Below are 18,803 nucleotides of genomic sequence, written 5' to 3'. Positions count from 1 at the left end.
TTTACATAGTGTTATAATTACTCCAGTCCCGTATTATTTTGAGATATTGTTTTACATAGTTCTGTCCACTTTTAATTATATTCTTACTGCCTTTTGGCTTTATGATGTTTCATCCCATCTAAAACAGGCAAACTCCAACATTTACTGGTGTTAAGGGCATGAATTTAAAAAATACTATTTATTTTAACCTGAGAGAGACTATGGTCAGCCTCTAGTGCGGGCATGGGCAAACTTCGGCCCTCCAGGTGTTTTGGACTACAACTCCCACAATTCCTAACAGCCTACCGGCTGTTAGGAATTGTGGGAGTTGTAGTCCAAAACACCTGGAGGGCCGAAGTTTGCCCATGCCCGCTCTAGTGAATTTTAACAACAAGAACCATAGAATCTACACTGACCTATAATCCAGTTCAATCACGATAAGGGTATTTTCACATATTTTGAGCCGACACTACTTGCATTGTGCAGTTGCATGGTGATGTTATTGTCTTTTTCTGTTTAGGTGAGGTGCATGCTGAATATCTGGGGCGTGATGTTGTTCATTCGCCTCTCCTGGATTATTGGCCAAGCAGGAATTGGTATGCCTTTTTTATTTCAATTATATTTTTGTATTGTACGAAGGAGAAACAAGAGTGACTTTCCAGAAGCACAATTAATCTTTAAACTGAAGTGTGAATTGGCATGCAGGGCACATCCGTTCTTTCCAAGCTATATCCGAAGGCAAGGAAAGCCAACCCATACTGGAATTTTCCAGAAACTTTGTTGAATCGCCACTCAGCATTGCCCAAGTCAAGCAATGGGCTTCATTGCAAATAGAAAGAGAGCCCTAACTCTCCTGGATAAAGAATATTGGGAAGATAATTATTTATAGGTCCTAAATATATTATAGAAATATCCAGAAGCAAATCCTTGAGTTGAATCAGTCATACATACAGTAGAGTCTCACTTATCCAAAACAAACGGGCCGGCAGAATGTTGGATAAGCGAATATGTTGGATAGTAAGGAGGGATTAAGGAAAAGTTTATTAAACATCAAATTAGGTTATGATTTTACATATTAAGCACCAAAACATCATGTTATACAACAAATTGGACAGGAAAAGTAGTTCAATACGCAGTAATGTTATGTTGTAATTACTGTATTTATGAATTTAGCACCAAAATATCACGATGTTTTGAAAACATTGACTACAAAAATGCGTTGGATAGTCCAGAACATTGGATAAGCGAATGTTGGATAAGTGAGACTCTACTGTATATAGAAATATATTTTTGATCTTGGGTTGTTGTGAGTTTTCCGGACTGTCTGGCCATGTTCCAGAAGCATTCTCTCCTGACATTTTGCCCACATCTATGGCAGGCATCCTCAGAGGTTGTGAGGTCTGTTGGAAAGTGAGGTTTATATATCTGTGGAATAATGTCCAGGGTGGGAGAAAGAACTCTTGTCTGCTTGAGGCATGTGTGAATGTTGCAGTTGGCTAACTTAACTAGCATTGTATGGCCTTGCAGCTTCAAAGCCCGGCTGCTTCCTGCCTGGGGGAAACCAAAGTGCATTATATGGATCTACACCTGCACTATATGGCAGTGTAGATCCAGCCTTTTTCGGTTTTGCAGGATCTTGGACTACAGCGCAGTTGGGCCAATTGTGCACTATGGACAACATGTGGCCCTTGGTAGTCTAAAAGGCAAACCTTCAAAGGTGTTAGCTGGCTCTGATTGTTTCATGTCCGGAATTCTTCTGTTTCTGATGCTAATCCAGGTGGCCAATTGCAACATTCACACTTGCCTCCAACAGACAAGAGTTCTCTCTCTCAGTCTGGGCATCATTCCACAGATATATAAATCCCATTTGCTTTTTTAAAAAATAGTTTTTATTGTGCTTTTATCTATAATTACAGTGAAAGCGAGGGAAACAATTGTGTGTAGAAAGTGGGGTGAAAGTAGAGACCAGAGACCAAGAAAAAAGAAGAAGATAAAACTAGGAGAAAAAAGAAAAATAAATAATAAACTTTAAAATAGGTGTGAGAAAAAAAATTAAAAAAAGAAAAAGGAAAAAAAGGGGAAAAAAGAAAAAATAAGGATAATAAAGAGAAAAAAGAGAAAAAAGAATTTTTTTTGAATATAAACCCCATTTGCTTAGTTTCCAACAGACCTCACAATCTCTGAGGATGCCTGCCATATATGTGGGCGAAACGTCAGGAGAGAATGCTTCTGGAACAGGGCCATACTTCCCGGAAAACTTACAGCAACTCAAATTATTTTTGCACTATTAAAAATTGAAATCATCTGAAAATGATGAGAGAAAGTAAAAGGAGAAGGAAGAAATCCAGACATTTTAACAGCAGTTGAAAAGTCAGATGGCAGAGAATAAATTTCGGACAGTTAAAGGGTATGCCAAACTAACTTCAGCACAAGTTTCAAGGACATTTTTTGGAATGATTATTTCCTGGATTCATTTGTGAACTGTTTGGAAATCCCTATGTATAATTAGATTTGGAAACCTTAAACGAACTTTTTGCTACAGAGAAAAATGGACGCTCAGGAAACGTGTTGAAATAAATGGAGGGGGAGGTGGGAAGCGTTGCCCATCCATGCTGCCTTATTACGTGTTTTTTGCCTGGCACGGGGCCTGACAAAAGGGGTGCTTGCCGGCTTTATGATGCATACCGAATGAGGCCTTGCAGCCGGGAGCACGTATAACTATATGCTTTGCCATGAAAACTCTGCGTCTTAACATTGCCAAGATTTTGCTCTGGGGTTTCATGCAAAATTAGTTTCTTTTTTTAAAGGGCCGTTTAGTAACTTATTGCCGTCATCAAGAAGTGTTACTTTGTTCCGAGGTATGAAAATAGCCAGGAGCAAGAGTCATTCGTTTTAACGTTATTTAATAGCCTTACAACTGGGATTTTAATCTAAGCTTTAATCAGAGCTTGGCATTACTTTGAAACAATAGTGGTGACAATAGCTCTGAAGTTACCATTTGTTAGTACAGTAGAGTCTCACTTATCCAACACAAATGGGCCGGCAGAATGTTGGATAAGCGAATATGTTGGATAATAAGGAGGGATTAAGGAAAAGCCTATTAAACATCAAATTGGGTTATGATTTTACAAATTAAGCACCAAAACATCATGTTATACAACAAATTTGACAGAAAAAGTAGTTAATTACAGATTAATGCTATGTAGTAATTACTGTATTTACGAATTTAGCACCAAAATATCACGATGTATTGAAAACATTGACTACAAAATGCGTTGGATAATCCAGAATGTTGGATAAGCAAATGTTGGATAAGTGAGACTCTACTGTAATTCGATTGAGGATTGTAACCCACCTATCTTATCCTTGTACAAGTATAAAAACCAAGTTGTCCTTTGCTGTATTGTCCAAGTTTAGACACTCCCTAGCTACTATGCATGGCTATAATATCTGAACATAGGGGGTATATATCAAATCTTTGGGTCTTTGCCTGCAAATCGTAAGCAATATAGACTTCCATTTTCCCATGCAAATCACATGTGTCCTCAATATCAAATAGAAAGGACACCAAGGGACATCTAGTCCAGGGATAGGAAACTATGGAAGGTTAGAGAACCACATTAGCCCTTCTGAAGTCCTTGGAAGACTGCACCTTCATCGTATGTAATAATAATAATAATAATAATCATCATCATCATCATCATCATCATCATCAGGGCAGAGGACTCTTACAAGTAAAACAAGCCCGTCAAAGAAGAAGAACATGCCCTGGCAGAATATGTAAAGCAAAGTGAAGAACCTGCTTTGATTGAAGTCAAAAATTAGAAACTCCTCAAAACACAACAGACAAAAAACCAGTACAAGAAAACCGCACTACAAACCAGAGCAGACAGCTGGCACAACAAAACATTGCATGGAAAGTTCCTTGACAAAATTGAAGGAAAAGCTGATAAGGAGAAGACCTGGCTCTGGCTCACGAATGGGACCCTGAAGAAGGAGACAGAAGGCCTGATCCTTGCAGCCCAGGAGCAAGCCATCAGGACAAAGGCAATTAAGGCCAAGATCGAAAAATCAGCTGATGACCCAAAATGCAGACTGTGCAAGGAAACCGACGAAACCATTGATCATATCCTCAGCTGCTGTAAGAAAATCGCACAGACAGACTACAAACAGAGGCACAACTATGTGGCCCAAAGGATTCATTGGAACTTATGCCTCAAGTACCACCTCCCAGCAGTAAAGAACTGGAGGGATCACAAACCTGCAAAAGTATTGGAAAATGAGCACATAAAGATACTGTGGGACTTCCGAATCCAGACTGACAAAGTTCTGGAACACAACACACCAGACATCACAGTTGTGGAGAAGAAAAAGGTTTAGATCATTGATTTTGCCATCCCAGGTGACAGTCGCATTAACGAAAAACAACAAGAAAAACAAGAGGTACCACTCTGGTGGGAAAGTAACATTGGCGCTCCATGCAGTCATGCCGGCCACATGACCTTGGAGGTGTCTACGGACAACGCCAGCTCTTCCGCTTAGAAATGGAGATAAGCACCAACCCCTAGAGTCGGACATGACTGGACTTAACATCAGGGGAAACCTTTACCTTTACCTATAGGAATAATACAATATATTGTATGTACATATAACTTGTAAGCCACCCTGAGTCCTCTTCGGGGTGAGAAGGGCAGGATATAAATGTCAATAATAATAATAATAATAATAATAATAATAATAATAATAATAATCACCAGGTGACAGTCCCATTGACGAAAAACGACAGGAAAAGCTCAACCGCTATCAGGAACACAACACACCACACATCACAGTTGTGGAAAAGAAAAAGGTTTGGATCATTGATGTCACCATCCCAGGTGACAGTCGCATTGATGAAAAACAACAGGAAAAACTCAGCCGCTATCAGGACCTCAAGATTGAACTTCAAAGACTCTGACAGAAACCAGTGCAGGTGGTCCCGATGGTGATGGGCACACTGGGTGCCGTGCCAAAAGATCTCAGCCAGCATTTGGAAACAATAGACATTGACAAAGTTATGATCTGTCAACTGCAAAAGGCCACCCTACTGGGATCTGCGCGCATCATCCGAAAATACATCACATAGTCCTAGACACTTGGGAAGTGTTCGACTTGTGATTTTGTGATATGAAATCCAGCATATCTATCTTGTTTGCTGTGTCATAATAAAATAATAATAATAATAATACTTTATTCTTGTATCCCGCCACCATCTCCCCAAAGGGACTCGGAGCGGCTTACAACAGGGACATGCCCAGCATAACATCACAAAAACAGTGATTTAAAACAGTAGTTAACATAATGTAGCAATAAAATGTGCACATAAATAAATACCTTAAAACTCAACATCAATACACATATAATAAAAAGTGAATAGTACCTCATCATATGGAAGTTTTCCTCCGTTTCTACCTGTTTCTACACACTTCGAAGATGGAAACGACAACTACAGCATCTCCAAGCAAAAGATCTACAAACTATATACAACCAGAACAACAATTACAGTAGAGTCTCACTTATCCAAGCCTCGCTTATCCAAGCTTCTGGATTATCCAAGCCATTTTTGTAGTCAATGTTTTCAATATATCATGATATTTTGGTGCTAAATTCGTAAATACAGTAATTACAAAATAATATTACTGCGTATTGAACTACTTTTTCTGTCAAATTTGTTGTATAACATGATGTTTTGGTGCTTAATTTGTAAAATCATAACCTAATTTGATGTTTAATAGGCTTTTCCTTAATCCCTCCTTATCATCCAAGATATTCGCTTATCCAAGCTTCTGCCGGCCCGTTTAGCTTGGATAAGTGAGACTCTACTGTACCAGGAGTTCATTTACAAAGGCCTCTACTCAGATGGAGAGGTGCCTATGAAAATGTCCAAAATTTGAGGAAAATGTGAAACCAACTTGCAGAACATACAAGTCGAGAACCAGTGGTGAAGAGGCAGATGAATCAAATGCTGGAGGCAAATACTGAATGGGTTTGAAGGAACAACATTCCTAAAGAAGGGGCTCAATCTCCAGGAATGGGAAGTTCAAGAAACTTGGTCTTCGGAAGTTATCTGGGAAACTCTTCAAAAATTGACTTTTTTAATGTCAGGAGAGACTTGAGAAACTGCAAGTCACTTCTGGTGTGAGAGAATTGGACGTTGCCCAGGGGACAGCAGGATGTTTTGATGTTTTTACCATCCTTGTGAGAGGCTTCTCTCATGTACGAGTTGGGTCGATACAGGGAATGCTGTGGATGTAGCCTACCTGGATTTCAGTAAGGCCTTCGGCAAAGTCCCCCACGACCTTCTGGCAAACAAACTAGTAAAATGTGGGTTAGACAAAACTACGGTTAGGTGGATCTGTAATTGGCTAAGCGAACGAACCCAAAGGGTGCTCACCAATGCGTCGTCTTCATCTTGGAAAGAAGTCACGAGTGGAGTGCCGCAGGGTTCCGTCCTGGGCCCGGTTCTGTTCAACATCTTTATTAACGACTTAGACGAAGGGTTAGAAGGCATGATCATCAAGTTTGCAGATGACACCAAACTGGGAGGGATAGCTAACACTCCAGAAGACAGGAACAGAATTCAAAACGATCTTGACAGACTAGAGAGATGGGCCGAAACTAACAAAATGAAGTTCAACAGGGACAAATGCAAGATACTTCATTTTGGCAGAAAAAATGGAAATCAAAGATACAGAATGGGGGACGCCTGGCTTGACAGCAGTACATGTGAAAAAGATCTTGGAGTCCTCGTGGACAACAAGTTAAACATGAGCCTACAATGTGATGCGGCAGCTAAAAAAGCCAACGGGATTCTGGCCTGCATCAATAGGGGAATAGCATCTAGATCCAGGGAAGTCCTGCTCCCCTTCTATTCTGCCTTGGTCAGACCACACCTGGAATACTGCGTCCAATTTTGGGCACCGCAGATGAAGGGAGATGTTGACAAGCTGGAAAGCGTCCAGAGGAGGGCGACTAAAATGATTAAGGGTCTGGAGAACAAGCCCTATGAGGAGCGGCTAAAAGAACTGGGCATGTTTAGCCTGCAGAAGAGAAGGCTGAGAGGAGACATGATAGCCATGTACAAATACGTGAGGGGAAGTCATAGGGAGGAGGGAGCAAGCTTGTTTTCTGCTGCCCTGCAGACTAGGACACGGAACAATGGCTTCAAACTACAGGAAAGGAGATTCCGCCTGAACATCAGGAAGAACTTCCTCACTGTGAGAAGGGCTGTTCGGCAGTGGAACTCTCTCCCTCAGACTGTGGTGGAGGCTCCTTCTTTGGAAGCTTTTAAGCAGAGGCTAGATGGCCATCTGTCGGGGGTGCTTTGAATGCGATTTCCTGCTTCTTAGCGGGGGGTTGGACTAGATGGCCCATGAGGTCTCTTCCAACTCTACTATTCTATGATTCTATGATTCTATGTCCCCGCATGGAGATGGAGCTGATGGAGGGAGCTCATCCGCCCTTTCCCCGAGTTGGATTTGAACCAACAACCTTCTGGTCAACAACCCAACCTTCAAGTCATCAGTCCTGCCAGCACAAGGATTTAACCCACTGCTGAGCGATTTTGGTTAGATTGGCTACTTTGCTTTTGATCGGATATTTTCATTGTCTTCTAGCCTTGGTAGGTCAGCCTGGTGCTGTCAAATATTATAGCAATTGCCAACCTTGAATTTTTAAAAAAAAAAATTAAAAAAATTTCAGTGAACCTTCGGGAGCTTGTTAAACTGAGGTTCATGTTTTTTTAAGGTTGAAATAATTTTTATGTTTTTATTATATAATTTTATTATGTTACTGTTCATGTGATTTTAGGTTTTATTTACTATTGGTTTTTTGATGACGATTCCACCCACTTTCCCATCCCCCCTTGTGGGATGAAGTACTTTTAAAAATCACCATAAGCCCCCCTTTTCCTTTCTTGTCCTCTTTAGTTGGAAGTGTTTAGTAGCATTATAGGAGGATGGTGATGAATAATTGGAGAAACACAGACTTCACGTGTTGCAGCAGGATTGCTAAAGTAAACAATGCAATAAAACGTGAACAAGGAAAAAATGGGATTCTGCTCTGGCTGATCCTACTGTTAGCAGTGTCTGCCTGTTGACAACAGGCAAAGTAAAGAAAGCAACTATCTCCAGAATCCCTTATAGATCATAGTAAAAGTAGAGGTTTCCCCTTGACATTAAATCTAGTCATGTCCGACTCTGGGGGTTGATGTTCATCTTCAAGGCGAAGAGTCAACATTGCCCATAGATGCCTCCTAGGTCATGTGATCGATATGACTGCATGGAACACCATTACCTTCCCACCGGAGCTGTACCCATTGATCTACTCACATTTGCATGTTTTCGAACTGCTAGCTTGGCAGAAGCTGGGGCTAACCATGGGAGCTCACTCCGCTCTGCAGATTCAAACCACCGACCTTTCGGTCAGCCATTTCTGCAGCTCAGAATACCAAAACAGAACACCAACTACTGAACACCAAAACATATAGAAAAGGGGAAAGCAGATAATCCTGACTTACCAGCTACCATCTTGCTATATGTTTGGCCACCAAGTAAAAACCATAAGAAATGGAGGCTGATGGAACAAAAAGCATTACTTGGTGCATTTTCAGCTTTCAGCCGGTCTGTAGAAGTTTCATAATTTTTAAACTTGTGGAAAGGTTATCTGATGTGGCTGTTTCATTTCATAAGTGCATAGTGTTAGCTTTGATTCAAAGTTTACAAAAACATTGGGAACTGCTGCTTTCATAGTGCAGGAACGCATTGGTATTCATAGCACATTATTTTTTATCTCCAGTATCAAATTTTCTGTAATGCTCAGGAATACACCTATTTTGTTAGCTGAAGTATATGTGTATATGGAAGATTCAAGATCTTGATTCTTTTCCTCCAAATGACTTGCATAGCCTATAAAAACATAAACAAAATAAAAAGTGGCTGAAGGAAGGAATCCCTGCAGCATTAGAGGTGAAAAGGTTCACCCAACGAAAGCCAGAGCCTGGATTCTCATTTACAATGTCACTTTAGCAAACAGTTTTGGAAAAACGTGATGAAGTCACATTTTTCATCTTTCTATTGCTGACAGGTCTGGGAGTTATCGTAATCCTCCTTGCCGTTTTGGTCACTTGCATTACGGGCTTATCAACCTCTGCCATAGCAACGAACGGTTTTGTTCGTGGAGGTAAAAAAACTTTAGGGTATTTTCTTCGCATCTCTAAAATTAGTTTTGGAGAACAGGGTTAGAGTCAAAGCTTGCTCATCCTAAAATAAGCATACAGTGGGCAGGAGAGCCAAAAGAACCCGAAGGTGAGTCATACAACTAACAATATTAATCATATATAATGCATTGATTCGTAATCTTCTTGTGAATCACAAAGTCCAGACTGGTTCTTGGAAATGTGAGAGCGATGGCAGAATGGAACCAACCTTTTGGAGATATTAAAAAATCATATTCAGAACATTGCAGGTTATCTTTCCTTGGAGGAAGTGGCCACAAAGAACTTCATCCCATTGTCCAATCCCTGGATCTATTACGTTGTTTTTCTATACACATTTCTGAAGACATGGACAGGATACGCGGCACCAAAATGCAGTGACTTAAAGGTATTTTCTTGACCATCGATGAATTAGTACATTCCAGGTATTTACAGATCCGGTCTTTCTTTCCACTCCATGAACGATGATGGCTTCTTCCTTGCAGATGACAGCTTCTTGTTAGAGGATTTGAGTGCAAATGATACAGCCAAGGTATTTGGGTCAAATGTTTTCTTTCTGGGATTTTTTCAGGTCTTGGAGTCATAGTCATTTGCCTGAGTGTGGTAGTTACTACTTTAACAGGTATCTCCATGTCTGCCATATGTACAAATGGAGTGGTAAGAGGAGGTGAGTCCATTTCACATTTATATGGAGAATTCTGGAACAATTACAAGCCAAATATACATCCATACTAACGTATATACAGTGTTCCCTCACTTATTGCTGGGGTTAGGTTCCAGGACCACCCGCAATAAGTGAAAATCCACAAAGTAGGGACGTTATATTTATTTTAATATTTATACATTATTTTAGTAGTTATACACAAATTTAAATCTTTATCAACCAATCATGTGTTGATAAATCGCCTGCTAATAATAATAATAATAATAATAATAATAATAATAATAATAATAATACTTTATTTATACCCCGCCACCATCTCCCCAATGGGGACTCGGGGCGGCTTACATGGGGCCATGCCCAAAACCATACAATATGGCAGAATATAAAACAACATATCATAACACAATTTAACAATACAGTAAATAATAACATACATTACAACCCAAAATTCAGAAAAGGCAATAAAAACCAGGCAGGCCACATGAACACTAAGTTAAAACTCGGTGAGAAAGACATATGAATAAAATCCTTCTCCTCCCTTTGCCGCTTGGGCTCCTTTTCTCTCCCTTTGGCTTCTCCTTCCTCACTTCCTTAGGCTGTAAATTGTAATTTTTTATTATTTATAACTTTTTTTAGAGTTTATTGAAAAACCGCAAAACAGCAAATCCATGAAAAGTGAACCACGAAGTAGTGAGGGAACACTGTACTAGGGCTGTGCAAAATTATCGTTAATCCTCGTAAGTCGGATCAAATTAGTTAAATTCGTACTTACGATGTGATATCCAACACATGGACGTGGCTCATGCCAAAAATTTTGCCCAATACGTTGCTGTTTGAATTTTGAAAACCTCAGAAGCCTCCCAAAGTCAGTTTCATTTTCAGCATATGGAAGCAAAGCAAAGCCAAAAAGGCTGCCATTCCTCTTTAAATTAATGGCCTCTCGCAATGGAGGAAAAGGAAGCAGCAGGGAGAAAGCAGAGTTTGCTGGGGGAAAGACTGAGAAAGCACAGAATTCTGGGAAATGTAGTTTGGGAAGGTGAAGAGCCTTATGCCAGGGAATGCAAAATTCTATGCCCTAAACTACATTTCCCAGAATTCTGCTCAGCATCAGAAAGCCTCAATTAGGAGAGGGAATAGAAGTGTCCCTGCATAGTAGCAGCCAGCCAAAGTTCCAATAAATGGTTGAATGTGCAAAGAGGAAGACTGTCTGATACTTCTAGTAAGTAAATCTCTGTGCTGGGCTGGGAAGAAATCCCTTAATTGAGGTCCTATTGGTTAATATGAGATAACTGTGTCATGGTATAGAAAATTCTTTAATGTTGGGTTGTAGTATGTTTTCCGGGCTGTATGGCCATGTTCCAGAAGTATTCTCTCCTGACGTTTCGCCCACATCTATGGCAGGCATCCTCAGAGGTTATGAGGCATGGAGAAACTAAGCCAGGAAGGTTTATATATCTGTGGAAGTTCCTGGGTGGGAGAAAGAACTATTGTCTGTAGAGAAGGAGAGTATGCTTCTGGAAAACACACAACAACCCTGTGATCCCGGCCATGAAAGCCTTCGACAACACATTCTTTAATGTTGTTTATAAAAACTTTAAAACAGGGGTCCTCAAACTTCTTAAGCCGAGGGCCGGTCCACAATCCTTCAGACTGTTGAGGGGCCGGATTATCATTTGAAAAAAAAAATACAAACAAATTCTGATGCACACTGTACATGTCTTCTTTGTAGTGCAAAAACAACAACAACAAGAACATTGGAAGAACAATACAATATTTAAAAATAAAAATAATTTTAACCAAAATACATTTATCAGGATTTCAATGGGAAGTGTGCTCCTGCTTCTGGCCAATGAGATAGTCAAGTTAATTAGGGTTGTTGTTGTTGTTGTTGTTGTTGTTGTTGTTGTTGTTGTGTGCCTTCAAGTCATTTCAGACTTTGGGCGAGCCGAAGTCTAAAATGTATTTATTATTTATTTATTTACAGCATTTATTTACTACATTTGTATCACACCCTTCTCACCCCAAAGGTGACTCAGAGCGGCTTACAAATTATATGTACATACAATATATTATATTATTAGCATAGCACAATATTAGCATTATATATTACTTTATTGAACTATACCACTATACTATAATATTATATGTAATATAGAATATATAATTAATATTATTATATGGTATTATTATTAGTGTTATATTGTATTACATTATAATATTATTATCAATATTATATGTATATACCATATATTATATTATAAAACTGAGGGCGGGGGCCAGGTAAATGACCTCGGAGGGCCGCATCCGGCCCCCGGGCCTTAGTTTGGGGACCACTGCTTTAAAAATTCCCCAAAAATCCATGGATAAATGAACTGAAACTGAAACTGGTCACTATGCTCTGTTGACAGGTGGAGCTTATTACTTGATCTCCAGAAGCTTAGGGCCTGAATTTGGAGGCTCCATCGGTCTCATCTTTGCCTTTGCCAACGCCGTGGCCGTAGCCATGTACGTCGTTGGGTTTGCCGAAACGGTGGTGGAGCTCCTCAAGGTAATGATGATCCATCGCGTATGGTTACGACGGAGATCCTTGGTTAATAACATTTTATGCGTCACGATCATCGGTCTAATAAATGTGTTAAGCAGCAACCTTATCCAGGCATTAGGACTCTCTAAATGTGTAATAAATTTTAATTCGCAAGCCTTTCCCTGCGACCAGGCTGAGGAAATGTTTCTTACAGTGCGGTAATGTTCAGAATCGCTAAAGGGAATTAAGGTTCTAATTAGCCAACCAATAATCTTGATGACTGAGGTCCAACCAGCATAAGAAATGGGAAACTCAGGGCTCATTAGCCATGGAGTGTGACGATTCCCTCTTTAACCATTCTCTTTGATTTTATGCGGCTGCTAAAGCTATCTTACAAAATCTAGGTCCTTAATCATCTTTCCCTGCTTGGTTTTTTTTCTTTCCCCTCCAGAGCAGCAATGCTATAATGGTAGATGCAACCAATGATATCAGAATAATAGGTGCCATAACTGTAGTCATACTTCTGGGGATTTCTGTGGCTGGTATGGAATGGGAAGCAAAGGTAAGTTGTCATCATTGTAGTAGTAGCAATAGTAGTAGTAGTAGTAGCAATAATAATATGTTGTCTAAGGCTTTCAGAGCCTCCGCTGGCTCAGTGTGTTAAAGCGCTGAGCTGCTGAACTTGCAGACTGAAAGGTCCCATGTTCAAACCCGGGGAGTGGAGTGAGCACCCACTGTTAGCTCCAGCTTCTGCCAACCTAGCAGTTCGAATACATGCCAATGTGAGTAGATCAATAGGTACCGCTCCGGCGGGAAGGTAATGGCGCTCCATGCAGTCATGCCACATGACCTTGGAGGTGTCTACGGACAACGCCGGCTCTTCGGCTTAGAAATGGAGATGAGCACCAACCCCCAGAGTCGGACACGACTGGACTTAACGTCAGGGAAAAACTTTACCTTTACCTAAGGCTTTCATGGCCGTAATCATTGGATTGCTGTGAGCTTTCCAGGCCGTATGGCCATGTTCCAGAAGCAATCTCTCCTGACGTTTCACCCACATCTATGCCAGGCATCCTCAGAGGTTGTGAGCACTGTTGGAAACTAGGCAAGTGAGGTTTATATATCTGTGGAATGTCCAGGGTGGGAGAAAGAACTCTTGTCTCCTTGAGTGTGAATGTTGCAATTGGCCATCTTGATTAGCATTAAATAGCCTTTCAGCTTCAAAGCCTGGCTGCTTCCTACCTGGGGGAATCCTTTGTTGGGAGGTGTTAGCTGGACCTGATTGTTTCATGTCTGGAATTCCCCTGTTTTCAGAGTGTTATTCTTTATTTACTGTCCTGATTCTAGAGTTTTTAAAAATACTGTTAGCAAGATGTTGTTCATTTTCATAGTTTGCTCCTTTCTACTGAAATTGTCCACATGCTTGTGGATTTCACGGAGCTTCCTGATTTAATGTTTAACATTTTATATTAGGGCACTATTTTAATACATCATTGTGCATAATTGGATGGGAATATTCATGGATTTTTGGGACTAACTTTCTCAAAATGTAGGACTAAAACATTCTAAAAGCACAAAAAAAATATCATCCCATTTTTGGGATGAGGTGGCTCAGTTGCCCAATAGCTTATGAATAAAGAATGAATGCATGAACAAATGAATGGATGATATTGAAAACAAGATCACTTTAAAAACCTTTTCTTTCCTTTACAGGCTCAAGTTGTTCTTCTAATTATCCTTCTTGTTGCCATCGTCAATTTCTTCATTGGGACTGTCATTCCAAGCAACAATGAAAAGAAGGCAAGAGGATTTTTTAATTACCAAGGCAAGTTGTTCTTGGCTAATCTAATGTGAACACCTATGAACTCTATCGGCGGTTGCACTGCCATACAATCCAGTTCAAAGCAGATAATCTGGATTTTATATGGCAGCGTAGATCCAGCCTCTGATGTTTCATGACAAATAAGATCTCTAATATAACCTTGAACTGATATTTATGTCTCCTCTTTTTCAGCCTCAATATTTGCAGAAAACTTTGGTCCGGAATTCAGGGGCGATGAAGGGTTTTTCTCGGTGTTTGCCATTTTCTTCCCCGCAGCCACCGGTATTCTGGCTGGAGCCAATATTTCCGGAGACCTGGAGGTGTGTATATCTATATATATAAAAGGGTAATGAAATTTCGGCCTAGGACAAAACAACAAAACTACACATTCCAGAAACACTAAACTTGGCAGCACAACCCCTCATCCATGCCTCTACGTTCATACAACAAAGAGAAAAGAAAAATAAAGTCCTAATTTGAGGGAGAGGAATAACTGTTTTTATCCAATTGCTGCCAGTTAGAAGGCTAAGCTCCGCCCACTTGGTCTCCTAGCAACCCACTCAGCCCAGGGGACAGGCAGACGTAGGCCTCACTTAGGCCTCTTCCACACTGCCTATAAAATACAGATTATCTGATTTTAACTGGATTATATGGCAGTGTAGACTCAAGGCCCTTCCACACAGCTATATAACCCATTTATAATGGACTTAATGTTAGGGGGAAACCTTTACCCTTTACCTTAACTACCACCAATTCCTTAATACTTTATTTCCCATACCACCATATTTCACCACAGCAACGCGTGGCCGGACAAAGCTAGTTTATGTATATATTTTATAAATTAAATGACAACAGATTTAACCTTCACTGTCCACTTGTGACACCGAGTCCTTGAAGAAGTACTTCCTCATTCTTCCTCACGCTGCTGGAAGGTTTTATGGTGTCATAGATTAATTAAATTAGCCTCCCTGCATAAAGTGGTACCTAAATGTACTACTCGACAGATGCAACTATCTTTCGAGCTGCATAGGTCAAGAGCAAGCTAGGCTATTAATGGTCGGGAGCTTAATCCGACCCGGGCTGGCTTCGAACTCATGACCTCTTGGTCAATAGTGATTTATTGCAGCTGGCTACTAACCAGCTGCGCCACATCCCGGCCCTAGAAGTTCACCCTAACTTGGGCTTCGAACTGTCAACCTTCTGGTTGACAAGATTTATTGCAGATTGCTAAAGCCCTGCCCATTGTTAAGAATGGATCTCCCGTAAACACCAATTTCCATTAACACCAACTATCACGGATGATGGGACATAAAATCCAGTATTAAGAAGGCCCCACGTCTCCCATGCTTCCTACATCATAAGGCATAAAGTAGCTCTTTGTGGCAAAATATACTTTTTCTGCACAGAGAAGGATACTTCGGATCCCATCTGTTCACAGTGTCTGACAGAAAACAGCTAACGGTGCAGACTTTGCGAAATACGTCTTCCAGAAACAGACTATGAAATCTAAAAGGCCACTTCAGTAACTCTAGTCGCAGGATATTAATGGGGCCATTATCAGGATATTGCACATCGAAATGAGCTATGTAATTCTTATTACTACAGCTTTGCTAATTCATAAAAACTCAATTTAATAAAAAACATGGTAGAATTTGAGTTTGCAATAAGAGGAAATAAGGGAGGAAAACTGAGATTTTTTTCGCCTCCTCGAGTGCATTGGATTAAACTTGGCAGAAGCAGCCTTTCACGCGGCCCTATTTCATGGTAACGTCACCATAAAATATTTTGCGTGTGCCGAAACAATCTTTCATACCCAGACCTTGTGAAGTGCCTTGTCAAAGGCTTTCATGGCCAGAATCACTGGGTTGCTGTGAGTCTTTCGGGCTGTATGGCCATGTTCCAGAAGCTTTCTCTCCTGACGTTTCACCTACATCTATGGCAGGCACACCTCTGAGGATGCCTGCCACAGATGTGGGCAGGGCTGTGGCGCAGCTGGCTAGTAACCAGCTGCTATAAATCACTACTGACCGAGAGGTCATGAGTTCGAAGCCCGGGTCGGGTTAAGCCTTCGACCATTAATAGCCCCGGCTTGCTGTTGACCTATGCAGCCCCGAAAGACAGTTGCATCTGTCAATTAGGGAAATTTAGGGACGCTTTATGCGGGAGGCTAATTTACAACACCATAAAACTGCCAGCAAAACACGAGGAAAGGAATGAGGAAGTACAGCCACTACTGGACGGTGAAGCAACACCGGAATCGTGAAGCTGGAAAAATGTTAAAAATGCCTCTGAGTCTGTCTAATGTATGTTGTTTGTCTGTCGGCATTGAATGTTTGCCATATATGTGTTCATTGTAATCTGCCCTGAGTCCCCTTCGGGGTGAGAAGGGCGGAATATAAATACTGTAAATAAATAAATAAATGTCAGGAGAGAAAGCTTCTGGAACATGGCCATACAGCCCAAAAGACTCACAGCAACCCTTGTGAAGTGCCTTGCCTGTCTGTGAGCTTGCTGTGCAAGTGCAGAATAAGATACATGTCACTTCTGTCTATCTTTCTTTCCTTCCTTCCTTCCTTTTGACCTCGTTTGCAATCAATGTGCTTCTTCTCTCTTTGCCTTTTTCATGCCAGCCTTTGGGGAATGGCGTTCTCAGGTCTTTGTAATAAATGATGAAAGATGCAGGCTTACTATCACATGTTGACATGACTCCAAAGGCTGCACATTAACAAATAGAGCATTCATAACCTTTATAGTAAGTCATATCCTCAGCAACATAGAAAACAAAAACCTGGCTGGAATTCTAAGTGCCATTTTGATACAATTATGCAGTGTGTTGTTGGCTTTCAGGGCCGGAATCACTGGGTTGCTGTGAGTTCTCTGGGCTGTATGGCCATGTTCGAACTATCTACAGACCCATTAAGAAAATCCAACAAATGCTATTTTAAGCAAAGGACAAGAGGGATCCTCTCACCTCTGCAGGAGTCTACCGTATACCATGCAGCTGTGGACGAGTATATATAGGGACCACTAAACACTGCATTGCCCAAACATGAATCAAGAAACATGAAAGACATTGCAGAGTAATCCAACCAGAGAAATCAGCCATAGCAGAGCACATGATCAACCAACCTGGACAAAGCATTTTATTTGAGAACACAGAAATGCTGGACCATTTCTGTGTTGAATATATCCGTTGTCTCAGGTATTTGTTCTACATTGTTGTTATATCCCAGGATCTGATCCCAGATTATCTGTGTATCCCAGGTTCTCTGACAGTGGAGACTCATAGGGCCCTTCCATTGTAAGGGATCCAGAAATGTTCCTTTTTCAATGTGGACTTTATACAGCTGTGTGGAATGTGCCATATAATCCAGTTTATAGCAGATAATCTGGGATCAGATCCTGGGCTATAAGGCAGTGTGGAAAGGGGCCATTCTAAGGCAAACTATCATGGAATTTTCCTGGCAGAATTTGTTTAGAGAAAGTTTGCCTTTAGGCCCTTCCACACAGCCATATAACCCATAATATCAAGGCAGAAAACCCCACAATATCTGCTTTGACCTGGACATCTGAATCCACACTGCCATATATTCCAGTTCAAGCATTTATACCCCACCCTTCTCACCCGGGGGGACTCAGGGCGGCTTACAACAGTTGGCAACATTTAATGTCAAGAACATAATAATAAAACAAAAACAGTACATATAATCAATTAAAACTATAAAAATACATCATTAAAATACATTGTAACAATTTAAAAAATGTAAATTAGATCCATTTGTCTAAAAACCTCATGATTCAGCCTTCAATCGGACCATGTATATGGTACATTTATTATTTTTCTCTATTGGTATTATTACATTTATTATTTTTCTCTGTTAATCGTTGTAGGTTCGATTTATCTGCCTACTCAACAATAGCCCTACCGGTGATGCCTTCTCAGTATTATATTAGCACTTTATTGACTATTTTAGCTGTGAAACTACCTTTCCCCGATTCTGAAATATTCTGCACTTTGGCCCAGATCCGTGTATTCGTCTCCTGTTTTTAACATTTTATTTTGTACGTTGGTTTTTTATGACTGTTTTATTGATGCTGATGTTTTATTGTTGGGATATTTGTTTTATTGTTTTGCTGTTTTTGTTATATTGTTGTGTTGGGCAAGGCCCCATGTAAGCCACCCCGAGTCCCTTTGGGGAGATGGGGTGGGGTATAAGAATAAAGTTGTTATTATTATTATTATTATTATTATTATTATTATTATTATTGCTACTATTACATTTATTTTACTATATTTTATTATTATTAATAATACATTTATTATTTCACTCTGTTCTTATTATTATTATTGCATTTATTAATTTACTCTATTTATTATTACATGTATTATTTTCCTGTATTTATTATTATTATTACATGTATTATTTTACTCTATTATTATTAAAAGGATACATAAGCACATTTACATAGAAGAAGGTGAGAATAATTATTTGATCAGAGCTGGACAGTCTTATCTTAAATTTGAGCTTTATGTAAATATTCAAAAACGTTTAACCTACTG

General features: G+C 40.1%; 1 protein-coding gene across 2 annotated transcripts in view; it reads left to right on the top strand.

Annotated features, from left to right (window-relative positions):
• slc12a1 (solute carrier family 12 member 1) overlaps positions 1-18,803 on the top strand; it is a 62,696-nt gene that overhangs the window by 8,038 nt on the left and 35,855 nt on the right. Inside the window, exons 4-9 of one of the 2 annotated variants that reach the window (XM_062963595.1) lie at positions 500-575; positions 9,103-9,198; positions 12,305-12,444; positions 12,872-12,982; positions 14,134-14,245; positions 14,435-14,562. In XM_062963595.1, the coding sequence (XP_062819665.1) occupies positions 500-575; positions 9,103-9,198; positions 12,305-12,444; positions 12,872-12,982; positions 14,134-14,245; positions 14,435-14,562 (663 nt within the window). Of the gene's footprint in view, positions 1-499; positions 576-9,102; positions 9,199-9,803; positions 9,900-12,304; positions 12,445-12,871; positions 12,983-14,133; positions 14,246-14,434; positions 14,563-18,803 lie in introns of both variants that reach the window. The other variant, XM_062963594.1, reaches the window with a different exon arrangement.

This window comes from Anolis carolinensis, unplaced genomic scaffold (genome assembly GCF_035594765.1).
Source record: "Anolis carolinensis isolate JA03-04 unplaced genomic scaffold, rAnoCar3.1.pri scaffold_11, whole genome shotgun sequence".
Lineage (NCBI taxonomy): Eukaryota > Metazoa > Chordata > Lepidosauria > Squamata > Dactyloidae > Anolis > Anolis carolinensis.
Note: the sequence above shows the minus strand (reverse complement) of the source record. Positions and strands in the feature narration are given on the sequence as shown.